Below are 24,429 nucleotides of genomic sequence, written 5' to 3'. Positions count from 1 at the left end.
GCCAGCACAGTCTGCAGAGTATGTGGTCCTTGATCTTGGGGTCCTGAGTTGGAGCCCCAAGTTGCCAGTAGAGTTTACTTAAAAAATAAATAAATGTACAGCTTAAAATTTTTTTAAAAGAATATGTAAAGAACTTTCAAAACTCAGAAGTAAAAAAACATAAATAAACAACCCAATTTAAAAAATGGGCCAAAAACTTCAACAGACATTTCCCCAAAGAGGCGGTTGAGCAAATGAAAAGATGTTCAGTCTCATTAGCCGTTAGGAAAATGTAAATGAAAACCACGATGAGATACCACTGCATAACTGTTAGAAAGACCAAACATACACACACACACACACACCAAAGAAACAAAACAAAAACAAAACACAACCTTCACAGAGTATCAAGTGTTGACAAGGGCTGAAACAATTGGAATTCTCATACATTGCTTTGGAAATGTGAATAGGATTGCTACTCTTTCAAATAATTTGGCAGGGCGCATGGGTGGCTCAGTAGGTTGAGCGGCTGACTCCTGATTCTGGCTCAGGTCATGATCCCAGGGCTGTGGGATCAAAGCCCCACATCGGGTTCCGCACGAAGCATGTAGCCTGCTTAGGATTCTCTCTCTCTCTCTCTCTCTCTCTCTCTCTCTCTGTGTTGCCCACACTCTCTCTTTCTCTCTCTCTCTATAAAATAAAAAAAATAATAATTTGGCAGTTTCTTGGGAAGTTAAATATATAACTTATTGAACGACCCGGAAACCAGACAACTTGCTAGTTATCTGAGAGAGAAAAAAAAATCGGTTCACACAAACCTACACCAGATGGTTTATAGCAGTTCTATTCATGATGGCTGAAAACTGGACCCGACGCAACTGTCCTCAACATGTGAATGAATAAGAAAAAAGCTGTGGTATGTCCATACAGTGGAATACTACTCAACATTGAAAAAGAACAAGCTCTTGATGCATGCAGCCGCTTGAATGGATCTCAGAGGCACTATGCTGACTGAAAGAAGCCAGGCTCAAAAGGTTATATGACAAAAATTTCCATTTATCTGATATTCTCAGAAAGTCAAAATTACAGTGATGGAAAGCAGATCAACATTTGCTGGGGGTTAGGGATGAAGGAGAGGGTAAGACTACCAAGCGAGAGCACAACATCAGAGTGATAGATGTGTTTTATACGCTGACTTGAGGTCGTGGTCACACGAATCTAGATACCTATCGAATTTCATAGAACCGCGCTCCCGAAAAAAGCCAGTTTTGCCGTGTGTTCATTTAAATACGAAATAAAAGAAAAGTTTTATTAGGAACATAAAAGAAAATCTATATGAATGAAAGCCATCTCATCTCTGTAGATTGACGGATTCGATATAGCGAGCTGTCATTTCTTCCTAAATTGGTCCGTGCATGTAATGGTGTTGTTGGTGCCAGTGGAAGTGAAGAGGGGAAGAGGAGTTGATGCACATATTTTATAATTCCTTCTTTTGGAAGAAAACCCATTTAATACATAAAATAAAAAGAAAACATTTTCAAGAATAGAAGACAGAAGCCATGTCATTTTAGATTTAAGACATATCCTGAAGTTATAATAATTTTAAAAGTGTCCTCCTAGTGCCAACATAAACATAGAATAGCAGAACTTAACGCACACGACAGTGACGTGGGATTTCAAATATGGAGTGTCAGTCCTGGATGAAAAGTCAGTTATCTGTCATTTAAAAAAAATTAGAATTCAATCTCAGCAGTCACTGGAAGTGAATTTCAGAATAAAATTAAAATCAGGGATGAATGTCTATTTCATGTTAGCAGCAGCACAACCCTACGTAGAAAACATCATCAAAGAAAAACAAGGGTCATAAAGAAAAGACCTGGAAGATGTAAAGACGTTTAAAAGTTTTTGTAAATACCAGGGCTCCTGGGTGGCTCAGTCGGTTAAGGGTCCGACTTTGACTCAGGTCATGATCTCACAGTCCGTGAGTTCAAGCCCCGCGTCGGGCTCTGTGCTGACAGCTCGGAGCCTGGAGCCTGCTTTGGATTCTGTGTCTCCCTCCCTCTCTGTCCCTCCCCTGCTCCTGCTCTGTTCTCTCTATCTTAAAAATAAATAAACATTTAAAAAAATTAAAAATTTCTGTAAATACCAGGGCGCCTGGGTGGCTCAGGGCTCCTGATTTTGGCTCAAGTCATGATCTCCTGGTTGACAGGCTGTGTGCTGATGGCAAGGAGCCTGCTTGGGATTCTCTCTCTCTCTCTCTCTCTCTCTCTCTCTCTGTGCCCCTCCCCCCTCAAATTAAATAAATACTAAAAAATTGTAAATACCATAAACAAAGAGATTAAAAATGACAAATCAGAACATTTGCTACATATATACAAAAACATGTTAAGTGTATATAAACATACACATAAAAATGTATAAGTATTGTCAATATAAGGAAAATGCTTAAAATCTAAGGAAGAAAGCATCCCAGCAAAAGAAATACATAACCAGGAAATGTCTTAAAAAAATCATATAACTAATAAACATCTGGGAAAATGCTCACTAGTTTAAAATGTAAGTATTAAAATATTGAAACATCATTTTCCTATGTTTATCAGCAGTAATTGTGCAATGCCAAAATGCATAGTATTAATTAGGCCATGAAAAACATGTACCTTAATCTACTGAAGTGGAAATAAGATATTCAAAAAATACATTAAAATTCAAGGACAAAGTGTAAATACCTTTATAGAAGACAAGTTTGCAACACGATTTAAAAACTTTCAAAACATACCTACCTTGGGCACCTGGGTGGCTCAGTCGGTTGAGTGTCCAACTCTTGACTTTGGCTCAGGTCATGATCCCAGGGTCATAGTATGGAGCCCTACATCGGGCTCCCGGGCTCCAAGCTGAGTGTGGAGTCTATTTGAGACTCTCTCTCTCTGTCTCTTTCTGCCCCTCTCCCTTGCTCGCACACTCACTCGCTCTCTCAAAAAAAGAAATAAAAATAAATAACAAAGAAAATACACATGCTTTCTTTTCCAGGTCAAGAAAATAATAAAACATTAGAATCTTTACCTATGGAAACAACCTAAGTGTCCAACGATAAGGGATTCAGCAAACACTTTATGGCGATTCGTACAATGGGATACTGCACAGTCATTTAAAATGAAGTCGATGCGTAGTTCGTACCAGGAGTGATGTTTTCTGTTTATCTCTAGTGCTTTTAAAAAGCAATGTAGAACGGCATATGCACAAAATAATTTCATTTTACAAATCAGTTATGAAGAAATGCATAGTCTAGACAGATATATTTTAAAATGCTGCATCTGAGTGATGGGTGGTGGGTACTTCTCCTTTTTAGGATTGTATGCTTCTCTGATTTTTCTCCTATTTCTATGGTGTAGCTTTTTGACATGTGCAACTTTTATTTCATTTTTTATATTAAAAATATACTCGTGGCTTTAAACGTAAAGCATCCTTCCTCCAACCTCCTGCCTATTGTGATCCTTCCCACCCCAGCCCGGTGTTTCCCTGTGGCCCCCTTCCCAAGGGTCTGTCTATGAATAGGGGTTCCAGATTTCTGTCACTGTTGCCAGAATTCTATGCCCTAAGGTCTGTCACAGTTCTGTTGGTCGGAAGCCGGAAGATCTCCTTCTCTTTACTGGCATTTGTCTGGTGTAAGAGACCAAAGAAAACAAAACCCTCCACGTATTCCAAAATTCCTTGAAAGAGTCCTATCACTCACTCATGGAAAGGTGTTTTGGACCCAGAACTCTGTAGAACATTCCTTGGAATATTAGTAGGTGGAAATCGCAATAATTATTAAAAATCTATAGGTCTGATCTGCCAATGTTCTGGAGACAAAAGACAACGTACCCCTTCCGTTGTCTTTGTTTCTTATTTGTTAAACTTCAGACTTCAATAGTTACTACTGTATTGTTCTCCTTTTTCCACTATTGACCTGCTATTCTAATTAGTAAAGATTTCAGAGTAGGGGCGCCTCGGTGGCTCAGTCGCTGAAGCACCTGAGTCTTGGTTTTGGCTCAGTTCGTGAGTTCAAGCCCCGCATCAGGCTCTGTGTTGACAGCAGGGGGACCTGCTTGGGATTCTCTCTCTCTCCCTCTCTCTCTGCCCCTCCCCTGCTTGTGCTCGCTCTCTCTCTCTCTCTCTCTCTCAAAATAAATAAATAAAACTTAAAAACGTTAAAACAATGTACATTTGGAATGCAGGTGTTTTCTGGATGGTCTCACCCTAGATCCTGTGACTTTTTCTTCCCCTGTGCAATCACTCAAATATTGTGAGAGCATGTCTGTGACATCTCTCATTTGGAAAGTCCAGCTCCTGAGGGCCCTCGGGCTTGATTGGAACCAGAGCCTCCTTTGTGTGCCTGCTTGTTTTTTAGGATGACATTTCTAAGCCCCGTGACTTCCCTCTGCCCCGACATCCATGCCGTCCGGTCCCTGAACACAAACGCAAGTGGAGGTCCCGTATCCCATCGGTCTGAATGGTTAAAAAGTCCTAAATCAAGCTAATAAACTGTTAAATGACATATATTCTCTTCTCCTCTATTTAGGGATATTCCTTCCTAACAACGGAACAGAAAAGTATGTTGAAATCTATTGTTTTTTTTTTTTTTTACATGTCTGAAAGTATTGGTCAAATGCCAGAGATAACTAGATGTCATTCTGTTGCTCAGCTGGGTATTCTGTTGATGGGTCAGCAAAGCTTAGACGAGTCGTAAAATTAGGACACACACAAATCACGAGCTAGTCTATACTTCGGCAGTATCTTCCGTTTTTTATGCTTAATTTCAGGCAGATGCTAATTCTGTTATAATTTTGTCCTATTGACAAAAACTATCCAAAGCAGGGATTGGAAAAGGTGTTTTTCTGAAAGGGCCAAGATAGTATTTTATTTTATTTTAAATGTTTTACATTTATTTATTTTGGAGAGACAGAGGCAGAGTGTGAGCAGGGGAGGGGCTGAGAGAGAGAGAGAGAGAGAGAGAGAGGGGGACACACAAAATCCAAAGCAGGCTCCATGCTCTGAGCTGTCAGCACAGAGCCCGACACGGGGCTCAAACTCACAAGCCGTGAGATCGTGACCTGAGCCGAAGTCGGACGCTTAACCGACTGAGCCACCCAGGCGCCCCGATGTTTTGTTTTTAATTTACACCCAAGTTAGTTACCTTACAGTGCAATAATGATTTCAGGAGTTAGAATCCATTGGTTCATCCCCTATGCGTAACACCCAGTGCTCATCCCAACAAACGTCTTCCTTAACGCTTCATTTTTAAAAATGGGGATTGCACATTATGAAACATTTTCACAAAATTAGAACCGTTCCGAAGCCTGGCTTTCAGCCTCCACCGGGCTGCCCAGGCAAAGACTTCCGTGTCCTGCTTTGCCTGTTTCCCCTGGACCCTACGTATTCACGAGGTTTTGAGTAGCACCATTCGCTTTGTGATGCGGAACGTCCCTCCACCTCCCAGTGCACCTGTTGTGAGCACAGGGCTGGCCTGTGAGCACCTCTGGGGCCGTGAATTGGAAGAAGAGGTGAAGCCAGGAGATGAACGCTCAGCATCACTAGCCGAGCTGGTGCAACTGCTACTTTCGTACCCAGTAGGTACTGCGTGCTCTCTGATCAGCACTATTTGATAAGCGACTTGTCTCTTCTCGCCTCGAACTGCTTCCCTCCCTCAGACCTTCCCGGAACCAGATCTGTGTCCATTTTCGTGTCCGCGTCAGCAGAAGCCCAGACCCGTGTCAGTTGTCGGCATTCAGCCGTTTGCTTTAAAGCCACGGGGGGAGACTTGTGGAAGCTACTTCTGGGACCTGAGCAGCGTTAGTCGTGAGAGTGGATGTCTATGGTAATAGGTTGTGTCAATAGGCTAATAAATGTGTATGTGTGCAGCGAGGACTTTCTGAATTTGGGGCGAGGGGAGGGCTCTGAGCAGGGCTGTTTCTTGTCGAAGGGCACCGCTGATGCCGTTCCCCGGGGTCCCTGGAGGAGCGATGATGGCTTTCCCCTTCAGAATGGCGTGTGGGACAGCCACATCGACCGACTATGTCTAATGGACACTCGTTGATGGCTTTCCCAAAGTTTATTTTGTCTGCGTGCTTCGTTTCAAGATGATGTCATGACTTTGGAGGTTTTCTTTATAGCATACGGGTGACATTCTGTGCGTGGGACAGACTGTGTATCCTTTTCTCCTGTTCAAAACCAAAAGCTGGTGGCGGGGGTCACCTGCTGGCAATTTTAGTAAGAACCTCCAGGCAGTCCTAATCCCCCAGATCATGCAAAACCGCAGCGTCGCTTTTCCTGTTGGAAACTTAAAAGACACATTGAGAGGCGCCTGGGTGGCTCAGTCAGTTAAGTGTCCAACTTTGGCTCAGGTCATGATCTCGCGGTTCGTGAGTTCGAGCCCCACGTCGGGCTCTGTGCTGACAGCTCGGAGCCTGCATCCTGCTTCAGATTCTGTGTCTGGCTCTCCCTGCCCCTCCCCTGCTTGTGCTCTGTCTCTGTCCCTGAAATAAATAAACTTTAAAAAAAAAATTGAAGAGAGACACATTGACTTAGCACCTATTCTGCGTCCGGATTGTAACAAACAGAAGGGAAAAAATAAAGCAACGGAAAGAAGCAAACATTGCACAAATGTAACAATGGACCTTCCTTCTGGTTTCTCTGCATCCTGCCCTCCGCACCTCTCTCTTACCTTTCCCACTGTCCTTAGATTGTCCATTTCCAGGCAAGGAAAACACGTTTCTTATCTCCAGCAGCACATATGCAAAGAGCTGATAATTCCAGGCTATGAGAGAGCTCTGCATCGAAGCAGCTGTCCACAGTAGCACACAGCTGATAGCACAGCTCTCAAACGGATCATTTATAAAACTCCTGTCAAGGCCAAGACAAGCCTTGATGGGGCTTTGTGGGGGCAGCCACCACAGAGCCGGGAGACGTGCCCACCCTCGGCCCCCACTTCGGTTAGCAACCCCATACTCCCCTTCTAGATGGTTGATCTCCTAACGCCGGGTAAACTACCAGATAGGACCAAGAAAAACCAATTCTTGTAATCAGGGCTCACGTTCAATGTCACTTTCTGCCTCAGAAGCACTGTAAGGGAATTTTCCCTCTACGGGGGGGATTTTATCTTCCAGGGACTTGAAACGTAAAGGTGGTCAAGCCCTGTGCGTAGGGTATTTCTAGGATTAGAGAAGAATGTCCTATTACAGAAAGAGAGGGAACCCGAGGGGCTCAGTGGACCAGAGTCTAAGCTAAGCTTTGTCTCCCTTCAGCTGACTTCTCAGACCTTTCTGCGCCTGAAATGACGGGGCTGGGTCAGCGGGAGTTCTGAGATCCTTCCTATTCTAATACTCAGCACTGGCCTTTTCTAGAACATTCTTGACTTCTTTGTTCTCACTTTCTCCATCTCTTCTTTGTCTCCCTATAAGCAGTCTCCTTCTCTTCCAACCTCCCTCTTTCTCTCTCTCTCTCTCTCACACACACACACACACACACACACACAGATACTTCTAAGGGTCTATAAATAACAACCTTGAGATCCTCACTAATTTAATTATACTTTACCTTTGCTATTTATAGTCCTTTATTGTAACTAAATGTAGAATCATTCTTTAAGACTTGTTTCTACTCTGATTTTATTTTATTTCATTTTATGTTTATTTTTGAGAGAGACAGAGACAGAGCACGAGCAGAGGAAGGGGAGAGAGGGAGGGAGACACAGAATCCAAAGCGGGCTCCAGGCCCCGAGCTGTCAGCACAGAGCCTGATGTGAGGCTCTCAGAGCCTGATGACCCAGGAACCGTGAGATCGTGACCTGAGCCAAAGTCGGATGCTCAATGGACTGAGCCCCGCAGGTGACCCTGGATATTCTTCGATATCTTCATACAACATTGGGACAAGTGTGTCAGTTCCCAAGAGCCGGACGCCTTTTAAGAACAGAATTGGGGACCCATGGATACAGAGTTAAAAATGATATTTTAAATCTTACAAATGCCTAAATTCCCCAGTGAAGTAAACTTGGAAGGAGAAAATCAGGGGGTTGAGGCAACGAGCCTTGTAAAAAAACTGGTCTATTTCTGCATTTCCTAAGAGTCGATGAATAAGATAATTTGTGTCATTGCTTGGGAAACCCATGGTCCTACACAGACAGAAAGGATTAGTGCTTGAATTTATGATCTAGGATGACTCCGGCTCCTTCCCTTTCAGGATTATCCTCCTCTCTGACCTGGATACAGATGTATTTTCTGCCATTTCATGAAGCCTTCCCCCCCGCCCGCTCCAGTTATCAACCAAGAAGCATTGAATTTTCTCTCTTCCCCTGGAGTGCCAAGGAACATAATGTGTATTTTGTTTGCTTGGTTTTTATTTTTTTAATATTTATTTTTTTTTTTTAGAGAGAGAGAGAGAGCAAGCATGAGCGGGGCAGGAGCGGAGAGAGAGGACAGAGGATCCCAAGCAGGCTCCCTGCTGACAGCACAGAACCTGGTGTGGGGCTTGAACTCACAAACCTGTGAGTTGACCTGTGTCAAACTCACTGAGCCACCCAGGTGCCCCTGTTTGGTGGTTTTTTTTGTTTTGTTTTGTTTTGTTTTGTTTTGTTTATTTATTTTTGAAGGAGAGAGAGACAGACCATGAGTGGGGGAGGGGCAGAGAGAAAGAGAGAGAGAAAGACAGAATCAGAAGCAGGTTCCAGGCTCCGAGCTGTCAGCACAGAGCCCCACTCGGGGCTCGAACTCATGAGCTGTGAGATCACGACCTGAGCCGAAGTCGGACGCACAACTGACTGACTCACGCAGGTGCCCCAGTCGGTTCTTTTAAATGAGCTTTCTCCCTTTGTCATCAAGCCTGGGGAGAGGGAAGAACCCTTTCTCTTTTTTTACTTGGTCGTTCACAGTTTTAGAAGGAATCTGCTATCAGTGGCCCTAGGAAGTATGCCAGGTTTTTAGCATTGATGTTGACGTACCTTGACCATGGTTTGGTTACTAGAATCGCACATTTAGGGGCGCCTGGGGTGGCTCAGTCGGTTGAGCGTCCAACTTCGGCTCAGGTCATGATCTCACAGTCCGTGAGTTCGAGCCCCGCGTCGGGCTCTGTGCTGACAGCTCAGAGCCTGTAGCCTGCTTTCAGATTCTCTCTCTCTCTCTCTCTCCCTCCCCCTCCCCTGCTCATGGTCTGTCTCTCCCCAAAAATAAATAAACATTAAAAAAAAAAACAACAAGAATTCTATATCTTGATTCGGTCAGTGTGGGAGCCGCTTCAAAAACATAAGTCTTCCTCTCCCACAGAAGCCAACTCAAACAACAGCTAAAGGGAGTTTTATTTCCAGCCTTACAAGTCACGTTTGGAGGGGGGTCCGACATCACAGCAGTAGGAAAAGAAATACTGATGTGTTGGGACCTTGGCCCGAGGGACGGCGGGCTGACAGCGCTGGGAGCTTTCCTGCTCCAGGCTCACGGCATCGGGGACCCCTGGGAACCACCTTCACGCCAAGGCCATGCAAAGAGCATGTGTTTCCTAGAATTTTCTGCTGCCAGAGGCTTCCAAAAGCAGACACACTGGTTGTACAGAGTAAGAAAATGTGTGGTGAGCGTGAGCGCCAGGGCCAGATTTATTGACTCCTCAAGGTAAATTACCTGTGTGTTACAGCTCAGGGACTTTCCTTTACGAAGAAAGCCTTTGGAAACCATGTTCTAGCTCTTCCTGCCTGTTTGCAAGATTCCAAGCAGAAACATTTTCGCGGTGTGATGAGTAGGGAAGAAACATCAGGCATGCTGATATGTTTTGACAGAATATCGAAGGTGGCCAGTTACGGCAACCGTCCTGCTAAGGCTGCTGGCATGCCTGGGGAGGTTCAAAGGTTTTCGTGTTCTGTCTCTTTTCACTCATCACCGTGTGTCTTTGGACAAGTCCCATTCCCTCTCTGAACCGATCTCCAACTGGGAAATGATACCAACAATTCTAGCTTTTCGTTGCTGTCGTGAGATGCGAGAAATACACGTCAGATCGGGGTCTGCCTACGGTAAATGCTTAGTAAGTGTTCATTGGCTTCTGTCTTCAGACACCTCCTTCTGAATTTTTGGCTGCCCTGTGTCTGTTATTTTTCACAAAGCCCTGTCTGTGAATCTTCGTCTCCTAGCCGGTCTAGCAGTGACCTCTTGTTTTGATGTCGAGGCCCAGAGAACTGATGTGATTTGCTCAAGGTCGCACATTTCAGGAACAGCAAAATCAAGATGGATTCTCTTTCCTAGTCCCAGTTTTGAGTTTCCTGTAAAACTGTGTTGTCCTCATGGAGGTAGGTGATCCATCCGGGCCATATTTTATTGTAAAATCAATAATGCTTTGTCCTCATTAGAATTCTTAGGCAGAAATCCTAACCTTTAAAAATTAGCCTCAACTCTACTGAAAGAAAAACATATTCTTTTCCTTTTTGGGGGAAAAGGGAGCCCACTTCTTTTTTCAAAATAACTTTTTTTGGCGGGGGGGGGGGTGTTGATTTGTTTCAGTAAATTTCCTGGCATTTTCCATGTGTAAGCCTTTGGGATCTTCTTTGAAAACTGCTTTGTTCCCATCGTAATTCAGCTTTTCAGCCTCATCAAAAGACCTCTTCCTTTCCTGCATAAGCCTCCCCCCAACCCCACCCCCCTGCAGTCCAGGTCTTTAGCTCATGTTAGCAGAGCCTCCTACCCCAGCTAACCACCTACTTTGTTTCTTCGTCCATCCCAGCGTGCAGACACATTTCTTCATCTGCATTCAGTTCAGAGTTCGGGGCTCCCAGGGTCTTCACAGATACCCTCTGGGCAGGTGTCTCACGATCCCACGTTCTCCACCTGTCGGATTTGCCCATCTAAGCCATCTTCAGTGTATTCTCATCCCGTTCCTTCTGTCTGCTGACTTCCTCTTATCCGATGCAGTGGACATGACCTTGCACTAGGCATTGGGGCACCCGTCCGTCACCTTCCGTACTGCCTATGGGAACTTGTGTCTGCCACTTAGGCTCTCTGAATCTCAGCCTGCTCGTCAGAAAAACTGGGGAGCACGATGCCTGTCTTATCCCTCCTGGATCCGGGTAAAGCTTAAAGCAATTGCTAAACTTTTTGCAAACATAATGCATTCTTTATCATCTCTGTACCCCTGTTGACGCTCTAGGGACACGTCCGCTGTGATGCCTGATGCTGTGAACACTGCTGTGCTTACAGAGCCATGAGAATCAGTGACCCGGGTGTGGGACAGAGGTTAGGTGGCTCCTGTTCTGATCACTGATCTGGGCGAGGGCGGGGGGAGAGGTCATTGAGAGGACCACTGATTCCCGTGTATGGGAGCTGAGCTCCTTTTCCTTTATGGTCTGAATTTCCACCAGTTGGAGATGTGGTTGGTTTAGCAAATGCACTGTTTTGAATGGCATGTTTTTCTTGGAGAATTAGGGAGAATTGGTCCATTTATTTTTTTATAAGTGTTGGAAACGTTTTACCGCAATGTAACCGAATCCAGAAAAGGACACAAATCCTGCATTATGGAGGGGGGGTTACTTCCATCTCTCCAGAGGCACCTTGTGCCCCGTTCCAGTCTCTCACTCCCCCAAGGGCATCCACTGTCCTGACATCTAACACTGTACGTGGATTTTGCCTGTTTTTGAACTTTTTAGAAGAGAAATCATTCAGTATAGACAATTTTGTGTCTGGCTTGTGTTTGTTAATAACATTGTGTTTTGGGTATTCATTCACAATTTACATCATCAAAAATGATACACACACACACACACACACATATACACACATGTATATGCATACATGAATTTACATATATGTATACATACTTATATACATATATATGCTTCTATTTTTGATGGATATTTGGGGAGCTTGTCTTTGGGGCTCTTATGATTAACTGTGAATGTTCATGACCATGTCTTTTGATGAACATATGTATGATTTCTAATTTTTGTTTTAATGTTTATTCACCTTTGAGAGAGATAGAGACAGAGCATGAGTAGGGGAGGGGCAGAGAGAGAGGGAGGCACAGAATCTGAGGCAGGCTCCGGGCTCTGACCTGGCAGCACAGAACCCAATGCGGGGCTTGAACTCACGAACTGTGAGATCATGACCTGAGCCAAAGTCGGACACTCAACCGACTGAGCCACCCAGCCACCTATGCATACATAGGGTATTCTGTGCATATGGTCCTGGGAGTACAATTGCTGGGCCATAGGGTATGCATATGTTCTGCTTTGGTGAATAGTTCCAAATAGTTTTCTAAAGTCTTCATGCCAGTTTATACTCAGACCAACAGGGAGCCAGTTGTTGCACATCTTTGCCCATATTTGGAATTCTCTGTGTTTTTTATTCTAGCCATCCACGTTGGGTGTGTGTTACTGTGTTTTAATATGCATTTCCTTGATAACTAATGAGGTGCAGTACCTTTTCATATGTTTATTGACGATTTGGGTACTTTAATTTGTGTATGCAGTGCCTGTTCAAGACATTTGCCCATTTTTCTTTTATGATGTCTAGTTTTTTTTTAACTCGTTGATGTGTAGGAACTCTTCGTGTATTACGGGTATGAATCTTTTGTCAGGTAAATGTATTTTAAATATCTTCTTTTAACACCTGTCTCCTTACTCTCTTAATGGAACCGTTTGATGAACAGGAGTTCCTATTTTTAATATAGTCCAATTCATCATTCTTTGTGGTTATTCTTTTAAGACACTTCAGAAATACTTGCCCCCCTCAATCATTAAGATGCTCTCCTAGGTTTCCTTACAAAAGTTTTTATTATTTTGTCACTCGTGTTTATGTGTACCAGCCATCTGGAGTTGACTTCTCTCTGTGGGGAGAGACCAAGATTTATTTTTCCATGTGAATAACTGGTTAACCAAACTAAAAATACAATGAGGGAGGGTAATTTTTTAAGGAAGAAGTGCCTCTGGAGAGGGCCAGCAGCAGTTCCAGCAGGAAGGCAATATGAGGTCAGTGTGAATTCAGAGGAAATGACCCAAATGAATACAAAGGGTGAAGCACATGATGAGGTCGGTTCTCTTTTATACTTTCTCTGTATTACACGCGCGATGAATATGTGTTGTTGAGTGCCATCAAGGGCTACCTCTTGGTGGTGCCCTTGCCCGTGCCAGGTGATGGTGGTGCACACAGCACTAGAGTGGCGGGTGGCCTTGTCTCTGGGACTGTCACTGGACATGGAGGCAGATCTATCTGGTCAGCAGTGTGGCAGAAGGAAAAGTCTTCTGGGTCACCTGAGTACTCCTATCACAAAGTACTCAGTTGACTTAGGGCTTAGGTAAAAAAACAGACTATTTAGCAGGTGTATTATGGTTCCTACTTGGCCATTTCCTGTACCACAGACATCTGGAAAACGGCTCAAATATAACTGGAGGCCCATAGAGATTGATCCCAGTGAGACTGATCAGATCCAAAGTGAAATCCTAGGGCATCTGGGTAGCCCAACAGCCCAAGGCACATGGAAGTGTTCCCAAACAGTTTCCTTCTGGGGACAGGTGTGCCACATGGCATGGGAAGGAGTTGAAAAACTGAGCTCACCTCTCTTCACCGGAACAGGCCAGTCCTTCCAAATAACTTGGCTTTGCCAGGCTGTGGCTTTCAAACCAGGCACTGTCCTTGTCTGAACATCATACATACAGGGCCTCTAGCGGACAGGTGTGCAGATGTCCCGGGAACATGTCAGAGGGTCTCTGATCTTCTCTGGACTGGATGGGGTTTTCCTGGAAGCTGGAAATTCTAAACACCAGGCATCCCCTTCTTGAGAACAATTATTGGTATGTCCCTTGCTATAATGGTCGTGTCAATACTGCTTATGGTCCAGATTTCTGAGCCCTTTGGCTTGATTTTTTCGGGTGAGGTGAGTAAGCGGAGATTAGAGAGGTTGAATGACTCACTCACAGTCACCCAGCCAGCAGTGGGCAAGAAGCAGGCCAAAAACCTCATTTCTTAACCAGACAGCTCCAGATACGACATAAATTCTTCTATTCCCCTTTGGTCTAGCAAGAGGAGAGCGAAAACCACAGCCTCTCTCAGTACCTTGTGCTGAATGCTTCATGATCTGCAAAACCAGAAAGGCTCTTCTGTCTGATTAAATTCTGTGGATGCAATTGGAGCCCTTGTCTTCTTAGTGCGTTGTGTTTTTTTCTTTAATGAATGACAACATGATACAATCGACAGAACGTAGTATTTGCCATCTTAACCGCTCTTAAGTGACCAGTTCGGTAGGGTTGAGTGCATTTACGTCGTGGAGCAATCATTCCCCAGAACTCTTTCCATCTCACAAAATTACAACTGTGTATGGTTAAACAGCCCTCCCCTCCGCCCCCACAGCCCGTGGGAACAACCATTCGACTTTCTGTTCCTATGAACGTGATGGCTCTAGAGACCTCACATACATAGAGTCACAGTCCTTCTGTGACTGGCTTATTTTTCAGACCATAATGTCATCAAGGTTCGTCCTTTGTTGGAGCACATGTCAGACTCCCCTTGCTTTTTAAGGCTGAAGCATATTCCATTGTGCGCATGGAGCCTGTTTTGTGTATCCATTCATCCGCCGATGGTCACTTGGTTGCTTTCGCTTTTTGGCCGCTGTGATTCCTGTTGTGTCCCTGTTGGTGCCATCCACTTTGTAATAATCCTTCATTTGCTTATGAGATCCCCTCTTACCCTTGGCTTCCTCAGGGTGGGGGGGAACAAGCTTATCTAATGTTTCCTCAAAATTCTAAAAAATTTTTTGAATGTTTTTTATTTGAGACCGGGAGAGACAGAGCATGAGCAGGGAAGGGGAGGCAGCGAGAGAGAGGGAGACACAGAATCGGAAGCAGGCTCCAGGCTCTGAGCTGTCGGCACAGAGCCCAACGCGGGGTCGAACCCACAAGCTGTGAGATCACGACCTCAACGGACTGAGCCACCCAGGCGCCCCTCGAAATTCTGGTTTTACCCATTTCCCTATCTCCATACCTGCTACCACTGTCTCTAAATCTGTGTCACTGTTGAGAGGTGAAGTTGGGATAGGGTACATAGCTGGGAATTGAGGCCTCGTAGGACGTACCCTTCCTATCTACCAATTGAATTTCTCACTCCCCACCCCTACTCGTTCTGTTTTTAGGGAACCTTCACGCGTCTTACTGCACACACCTTTCTTCTCCTTTAGCCTGTCTGGTGTTTCTTCAAAACTTTCATGATACCGGGATGGCTTTCTCCCTGCCCATTCGGGGCCCAAGTCCTGGCACGGCGTAGGGTCCCGGTCTATGCCTCACTCAATAAGGAAGGTTGGTTTGCAGGTTGTCCTCAACAGTTTGAAATAAGATATTCCAAATTACACGTGCATTTCCTTTCCTGTGATAGATGACCTTGAGTTTGAACGCGACAATTCAAATTGCAGTGTGGGAAGGAATAAAGAAATTAAAAAGGAGATTCCTCTTCAGCGAATCCTGTCGCGAGTCCTTTTACGGCGTCAGCTTGGTTAAGGATTTGCGTAGACGATGATTACTTGGTTTCTGAAGAAAGTAGCCTGCAGGCAGCTTCCAGTTAACTCGGACTCCCCATCCCCACCCGCCCTGTCAAAACCAGTCCGTTTCTTCATCCTGTGGATGACAGTAACGAATGTGTTTTTCTTCTGAAATCCCATTTGAGCTGTTTCCTCTTTTAAACGCCTATCTTGGATAGCTCTTTCCCCTTCTGTGTTGAGATCATTTGAAATATGGTTTCTTTTTTCAGGGACGTTAGCCGGGTTTCCTCTGGTGCAGCACAATCTGTAGCCATAATCTCTGCTGAAAGGCTGCTGGGGAATCTGTTCTCCAGAGACCCAAGGGGGGGCGGATTGAGATCACCAACCAGTAGCTTCTGAGCGAACTCTGTTTTCTCTATTTTACTGGCCAAAAAAGGAGGCAGAGTAGTTTGAAAGTCCGAGATCCTAGGAAAGGAGGCAAGAATGTGTACTTTTTTTTTCATCAGCCAATCCTTTTTCTTATCACGTCACTGACATTGAACGTTTGCTTTTGCTACCCCAGACCTTTTCACACAGGTGATCAAATTTCCGTCACTGATTTATGCCAACAGTATCTGGATGGATCTCCTGGCTCATCTTGGAAAAGCGTAACCTAAGCTTCCAAAGGGGATTGGCCTAGCCAGTTTGTCAGATCTCTGTGGGGAGCGTCACCGTGACGAGTCCGTGAATGGAGGTCACACAAAGACACCAGTGCTGCATAAGGCAGTGACCGCAATCTGTGTCTTCCTCATGGCAACACTGAACTCTGGTCTCTGCTGAATCTTAACCCCGACCGGAAGGCGTATTTAAGGAGTGGGAGAGGATGGGTAACGTGAAAGGTTCTTTTGCAGAAAGAATTGCAGATTTCTTAAAACAACAAAAAGCAACAGAAATCAGATATCTACTTATCAAGTCCTTCTCCAAGGAAGAAAGTGAAGATAACCTGACTGAAGTAGCCAAGACCGCAAGAATCTGAGAATACCCAGCATTACTAAACTAACCCAACGTCAGTGGCTTATTGCCACAAATATTGAGGAATCTGCCACGAGGAAGCAGAATTGTTGTTTTTTTTAAGTTTTCATGTAAACTCCAGTTAGTTAACATACAGTGTGATAATGCTAGTTTCAGGTGTACAATATAGCGATTCAGGAATTCCATACATCACCGGGTGCTCATCGTAAGTGCCCTCCTTAATCCTCATCGCCCATTTTACCCATCCCCCCCTCTCATAACCATCAATTTGTTTTCCACAGTTAAGAAGAGTCTGTTTCTTGGTTTGCTTCTCTCTCTCTCTCTCTTTTTTTTTCCTTTTTTTCTCATTTGTTTTAGTTCTTAAATTCCACATATGAGTGAAATCATATGGTATTTGTCTTTCTCTGACTGGCTTATTTCACTTAGCATAATACTCTCCAGCTCCATCCATGTCATTGCAAATGGCAAGATTTTATTCTCTTTTGATGGCTGAGTAATATTCTGTTGTATATATATACTACATCTTCTTTATCCATTCATCCATCGATGGACATTTGGGCTGTTTCCATAGTTTGCCTATTGTAGGTAATGTTGCTATAAACATTGGGGTGCATGTATCCCTTTGAATTAGTATTCTTCTGTTCTTTGGATAAATACCTAGTAGTGCAATTGCTGGGTCATGGGTAGCTCTATTTTTTGAGGAGCCTCCCTATTGTTTTCCAAAGTGGCTACACCAGTTTGCGTGCCCACCAATAGTGTGTGAGGATCCCCCTTTCTCCACATCCTTGCCAACAGCTGTCGGGGAACCAGAATGTTTATGAACCAGTTGATACGACATCTGAGACAGACTTTCGGGTAATTCATTTGTGGAGGGAGAGAGTAGAAATGGAGGGTGTTATGAATGATGTGAAATTAGCCACTAGTTTTTATTTTTTTTGACGTTGGATGTAAGGTACGTGAGATTTGCATTACCTTTCTCTCTACTTCGGGGTGTGTTTGAAATTTTTCTTAATACAACGTTAGCATTATTTTACTCCAGAGGCAAACTAGAAATGCATAACCAAATTAAGGGGAAAATACAGTAAACCCACCTTTAGAAATAAAATAAAAAGCAATCCCAGATAATACCTGGATTAAAAAGGAAATAAAAAGTATAAAACGCAATTAACATATTTATGAAAATGACAACAGTGTGTGAAAACGTGAAACTTGACCAAATTTCTACGTCAAGGGGAAATAATGGTCTCAGAATGATTTTATTACTGGAGAAGAGAGATCGAAAATAAATGAAGCATCCTGCAAAATGAATTTGAAGAACAGAGCAGAGAAAGAAAAAGACGAAAGGGAGCATTAAAAAAGCTAAAATGCAAATAAATGAATTTAAAAAGATAAACGAATCTAGGAAGCAGAAAGAAGGGCAGAAAACACAAAATTACGGGAGACTGTAAAATTACGGTCAAGACTGGGATGTAAGGCTGGGTGACTTAGAAGCATCTTAATTGCCAAAACTGACACGAGACAGAGTATTTACAAAAAATAAGTAAGTAAAAGTGAAAAGGTTTTTGAAAATTCTAGTTTCTGGGGCGCCTGGGTGGCTCAGTCGGTAAGTGTCCGACTTTGGCTCAGGTCATGATCTCGCGGTCCGTGGGTTCGAGCCCCGCGTCGGGCTTTGTGCTGACAGCTCAGAGCCTGGAGCCTGTTTCAGATTCTGTGTCTCCCTCTTTCTCTGACCCTCCCCTGTTCATGCTCTCTCTCTCTCTGTCTCAAAAATAAATAAACGTTAAAAAAAAAAAGAAAATTCTAGTTTCTTTCTTATCCTGCCTCCCACAAGAACCAGTATTAGATGCCTTTGTAGGTAATGCCCCCCAAATTTAAAGAACAGAAAATTATTTTCTACTTAAACTTCTCTAGGATATGGAAAAATACAAAATATTGCTCAACTCATTTGTGTAATATTTCATATTCTAACAATTGATTAAGCTATTGATCAAGAGAAAAATGGCCGGAACAGCTCATAATGAATATGAATGAAAATCCAAAAGAAAATAACGATGAGCCAAATCAGGTCTATATAAAAAGAAAAATAGATCAGAAACAGTCTGTATTCCAGGAATAAAAGTGAATCCAGTGTAAGAACATTTAGAAGTTCGATTCTTCTTAATGACGGATCAAAGAACAAATGTAGTCATTGAAATAAATCTCCAAAATACATTTGTTCTAGTAATGATTTGTGCAACAGCTATTTCTTACAAAACTTGTAATTAGGGAGACAGTGCTTTTATATCAGATGGGGGGTTTAATGGTAAGTAGTACGTTTAACATGGAAGAATAAATAGGTTAACTCTCCTCCTCACACTTTAAAAACATGTTTATTTGTTTATTTTTAATTTTTTTTAACTTTTATTTATTTTCGAGAGACAGAGAGCAAGGAGGGGAGGGACAGAGAGAGAGAGAGAGAGAGAGAGAGAGAGAGGGAGACACAGAATCCGAAGTAGGTTCCAGGCTCCGAGCTGTCAGCACAGAGCCCAACACAGGGCTCAAACTCATGAACTGTGAGATCATGACCTGAGCTGAAGTCAGACACGTAACTGACTGAGCCACCCAGGCACCCCTGTTTATTTATTTATTTTGAGAGAGAGAGAGAGAGAAAGAATGAGTGGGGGAGGTGCAGAGAGAGGGAGAGAGAAAGAGAGAGAGAGAAAGAATCCCAAGCAGGCTCTGCACTGTCAGCTCGACCTGGGGCTCGATCCCACAACCTGTGACACCATGACTTGAGTTGAAGTCAACAGTAGGATGCTTAATCGACTGAGCCACCAGGTGCCCCTCTCCTACTCACACTTTTTGACTGGTCCTGAAACCCATCAGTTCCCGGTAAGACCTCGTGCTTGAACTGGATAGCAATGTCTGCTCCATCAAGACTCCAGTGGCATATTTTTCTTTCAGCGTGGCCAAGTGATGCTAACGTTCATCAGGAAAAGTGAGCAGACAAGAATCAAGAATGTTCCGAACGGAGAGCCAGAATTCACTTTGTTGTCCTGAAAATATACCATGATAATAATGCCGTAATCCAGCCAATGGATGTAGACTGTTGGAGTGACACCTTTTCAAATTATTAGATTAAGTTTAATAAGTCTTGTCTGTTACAGGAACATTCAGAAATTCTAAAGGGAAGTATGCTGTGTACTATGCAGGGGCATCAGGTTAAATCTGATTGCTTTGTTTATAAGAAAACTACAGAAAGTGTTCAGGGTATTTTAATACCATCTCATAGTAGTCATGTGTTTATTATGTCTAATTTGCCTGAAGAATTTGATCAGGGTTATTTTCTTACAGCATTGTGGGCTGACAATAATAATAATAATAATGATAGTAATAATAAGGGACATCTAGGTGGCTCAGTCCGTCAAGCGTCTGACTTCGGCACAGGTCATGATCTCCCAGTTCTGAGTTCAAGCCCCAAGTCGGGCTCTGTGCTGACAGCTCAGAGCCTGGAGCCTGCTTTGGACTCTGTGTCTCCCTCTCTCTCTCTCTGCCCCTCCCCTGCTCATGCTCCCTCTCTCTCCCTCTCAATCTCTCTCTCAAAAATAAATAAACGTTAACTTTTTTTAATAATAATAATAATAATAATAATAAATTGCATAGCTCTTATTCTGTGCCACTCTTCTAAGGTATTGAGATATATTAACTCCCTTAAGCATCACTAACGCTGTATGAGATCCATAATGTTGTTGTTTCCCTCGAGGCACAGTATTCGATCAACCTCTCCATCTAGGAAGTGGGAGAGTCAGCCCTGAGCTCCGGGGCCCTGGCTCCCGAGTCTACAGGACGCGTCCCTCCTCGGAATGCGCTCTCTCTGTACAGCTGGGGAGGTCGCTCCTTTTTTAGGCTCTCACGTGACCTTTTGCTTTCCCCAGGGACCTGATGCCGAGGACCCTGGACGGGCAGATCACCATGGAGAAGACGCCCAGCTACTTCGTGACCCGCGAGGCGCCCGCGCGCATCTCGGCCATGTCCAAGGACACCAAGCTCATCGTGGTGGTGCGCGACCCGGTGACCCGGGCCATCTCGGACTACACGCAGACGCTGTCCAAGCGGCCCGACATCCCCACCTTCGAGAGCCTGACGTTCAAGAACCGCACGACGGGCCTCATCGACACGTCGTGGAGCGCCATCCGGATCGGCATCTACGCCAAGCACCTGGAGCACTGGCTGCGCCACTTTCCCATCGGCCAGATGCTCTTCGTGAGCGGGGAGCGGCTCATCAGCGACCCGGCCGGCGAGCTGGGCCGCGTGCAGGACTTCCTGGGCCTCAAGAGGATCATCACCGACAAGCACTTCTACTTCAACAAGACCAAGGGCTTCCCCTGCCTCAAGAAGGCCGAGGGCAGCAGCAAGCCCCACTGCCTGGGCAAGACCAAGGGCAGGACCCACCCGGAGATCGACCGCGAGGTGGTGCGCCTGCTGCGCGACTTCTACCGGCCCTTCAACTTGAAGTTCTACCAGATGACCGGCCAGGACTTCGGCTGGGATGGATAACAGTATAATTTAAAAAGGAAAAGAAAAATATCAAAATATAATATATTTTTTTACCACTCGGTAGGGAAAAGGCAGTTTAATATTTGTGCTGAAAATACTTGTTTCCGAATTTTTTTTTCCCCCAGTGAATGTTAAAGAGAGTGTTCTGGCCTCTGCCCGCGTCTTGCCTTCCACATGCCAACATTTGGACCAGCAAAAAAGGAAAACCTCACTGGTCTAAATACTTTCAGTTTTCTACTTTTATTTTATGTGTTCTATACACAGTTATAAACCATGAGCGTTGGTGGCCATTGAGGGAAATCCTGAGGGTAAATCGATCGATCTCGGTGTCTGTCTCTGCCTCTCTGTCTCTTGTCTGTCTTTCCACAGGTCCCAGATAAAATGATCTCTGCTTCTATTTCCTCCCTTGTCCCTTTTTTTTTTTTCTTGCACCACTTTTCAAAAAGCGTTTCCCAGTTAATAATACTCCCATGTTTTGTACACCGCTTCCCAGTTACCATAGAACTTTTGAATAAAGCACCTTTTCCCGTCCTTATCTGAAGGTGGGGTAAGCGCATAGCACATAAAGATTATGATTCCCTTTTTACAGAGAAGGCGACTGAGTCTCAGGGACGTTAAATGACTTCTCATAAGGCCAGATGGTGGACCTTGGGCAAAACCCCATCTTTTACCTGTTTCCTATATCTTGCCACTTGTTCCAGAGAGAATTGGAAGTGAGGCATGTATCCTTTTAGAGACGGTTAGCTAGTCTGAGGACGATCGGAGATGGGACAGCGAGGGTTTCCTGTCGCCTTCTGAAGTTCCAGGCTAGCTTTGTGACACGCTAAGTCACAAGGAGTCACCCGTGTTCGAGGACACCGCTCAGACGTGGACATAACGTCTTTTAAGGGCCAGTCTTAGCTTGTTGAAGTACCCTGAGATCTAGAAATCTTGGTTTTGTTGAGGTTGAGAGAAATTACTGGATCTGTGTCTGGAGAACCAGACGGACACTCACACTAGGGACAGGAAAAGAGTGGTAGGAGCATAAGTTACCTATGTGTGGTGTTCACTGTCCTTTTTTTTTTTTTTTTTAAAGAAAAACCCACTTCAGCAAGAGCTTATGAGTATGAACCTCCTTTTTTGTTACCTCTTTTTTTTAACAAAGAAAATCTGCTTCTCTTTGTAATGTGTCATTTCTAATCTTGGAGCTAATACTAAGAAAAAAAAATAAATGTCATTATTTTTCACGGGTCGAAGACTGTCACCATCACTTTCTTTCTCCCCCTGCTTCCTGTTCATACCAGGGATAACCGAATATTCATTAATGTTTGAGAAATATTCTAAGAAACACAGATGTGGGTAAAATGGCAGTTTTTTTCTTCTCCCCATCTATTTCTCTCCTCCCCCTCCCTTTAAATAGCTCAAATAAATCAATAGTTTATTAAGAGTATTCCTTTCCTCTCTGAGTGGGCATTAACAAGATTAGCATTAATGGGAATTAAATTGGTTTAGAGAGAAGCACATATGCACGAAATATATAAAACATTTATAATTAGTCTGTCAGCAACCTTTTATTACAGTTGTAAACCCAAGAGGAAAATGTCTCCCATCTCATGGAAGTTTTCCGTACCTGCCAAAAATTTAAAGGACCAGACCCTACAGTCTCCTAAAATAATAATTCTTTTTCTTCTCCGGCGCGGTCAATCAAAAGAAACTAGAGTTGTCTGCAAATGTACAGCCAAATGTGCCTCAACCGTAGACGCTGCCTCAAGGGAAGTAAATCTTTCCGGAGAGACCTAACACAGGATTCAAATGAAGGGGAAAAATTATTTAAGTTTCAAGGTGTTCCAACATTGCTCCAGACCCTTGAATTTTCTGTACGAATATACCACTTAGGAGAGTTAAGAAAACCCCAATTCCCCATCTCCTTTGCCCAGTTGATTGTCTTGCCTTCCGTGCCCTTAATTTTCCAATGCAGCACCCCTGGTTTTGTTATTCTTAAATCCTCACTTTGAGAAACGAGATACTCATCTGAAACTCTTTGCATCTTTTCTCTTAACTCATTTTGTTCATGCCTCTGATTCCTTGGTAAGCATTTGCCTGGCATTGCGCAGATGTGCCTTGTGCAGGGAAATAGCGCATCTGACAGTTGTATTCCGCCATTTTCCTCTTGTTGTGTTAAGAAATAATAAAAGAACGGAATTGAGTTCAAAGCACCTCTCCTTGCATGTAGATTTTTTTTGAAATTCATATTATTAAAAAAAAAAAATGAATGACTCTAGAGCCCGCCAGGAGAGCTTTCTAACTTCTCAAGTTTCATAAGAGGGTCAGAAGTTACAGATCCCAGCCAAACAGATCTAGAGTCAGTGTACTGGAAGTTTCCTCCAGAGCAGAAATTGCACTTAACTCCTGCTGTGTGTGGACTTGGCTTCACATTTCTTTTGTCCATTTAGCTATATCAAATAGGGGGGTTTTAAGATTTTTTTAGAGAGAGAGTAAGTGGGGGAGGGGCAAAGGGAGAGGGAGGGAAAGAATCCCAAACAGGCTATACTCTCCGTGCAGAGCTTGACACAGAGCTCCATCCCATGACCTTGAGATCATGACCGGAGCCAAAATCAAGACTCAGACACTCAACCTACTGAGCCACCTAAGCGCCCCAGGTTTTGTCCTTGCTGTGAACATCTTAGCCAAGCTTTCTCTTCAGTTGTCTGTTCCATAGCCACGCTGACCTCCTACACGCTTCTTAGAGGTGGAGAATTCTGTCTCCAGAAGAGCATATAATTCTCTAGGTAACTTGGTAACTTTCAAGGGGAACTCATTTATTCTAACCACTGGACATTAATAAGCTCCTTCATTATTGCAGAGTATCAATCCCACTGTGATTTTATCTTCAAAGAGCTCCAAAGTCGGAACAAACCTCATGGATCCGGTCCCCATTTGGCACTTAAATCCTTTCTATAACTGGTTACGTGGGGGTTTAAACCATTCCTGGGTCTGGACATTCTTCACTCTTGATTTTGCTGTTGTTGCAAAGAGGAATAATTTCTCCTAAACCCCTTCATCCGGTTCTGTCGGCCGAGACCTGCTCAATCTGTTCCACATGGAGATGTCTCCAATTCAATGTGTGAATACCTAAACACATGTATTAGATAATAGCACGTTCCATTCACGTGGCGGATTACCCTGTCAGAGGCATCCCCTTAAACCAACAGCAGCTCTCTGCTCTGCTGAATTGCACCTTACAGATAAGGAAAGGAACACTTAAGAGAACAAAAGACGCCTTTGCTTCCCAGGAAGGGTGTCTGGAGATACTTCTGTTGACTCAAAGGTGATGGAGTGTAGGGTGCTTCTAGTGGGCAGATCCCAGGGATGCTGCTCAAGACCGATGATGCACAGGTGAGCTCCTGCAACAACGAATCACCCTACCCCAAATCTCAGCAGTGCTGAGATTCCTGG

At 44.0% G+C, this 24,429-nt stretch overlaps 1 protein-coding gene across 1 annotated transcript in view; it reads left to right on the top strand.

Annotated features, from left to right (window-relative positions):
- The window catches only part of HS3ST3A1 (heparan sulfate-glucosamine 3-sulfotransferase 3A1), a 107,471-nt gene extending 84,290 nt beyond the window's left edge, over positions 1-23,181 (top strand). The window contains exon 2 of the mRNA XM_030296753.1: positions 20,373-23,181. Coding sequence (XP_030152613.1) covers positions 20,373-20,994 — 622 coding nt within the window. The 3' untranslated portion in view covers positions 20,995-23,181. The remainder of the gene's footprint in view (positions 1-20,372) is intronic.
- Positions 23,182-24,429: the final 1,248 nt, after the last annotated feature.

The sequence above is a fragment of the Lynx canadensis genome, chromosome E1 (assembly GCF_007474595.2).
Source record: "Lynx canadensis isolate LIC74 chromosome E1, mLynCan4.pri.v2, whole genome shotgun sequence".
NCBI lineage: Eukaryota > Metazoa > Chordata > Mammalia > Carnivora > Felidae > Lynx > Lynx canadensis.
Note: the sequence above shows the minus strand (reverse complement) of the source record. Positions and strands in the feature narration are given on the sequence as shown.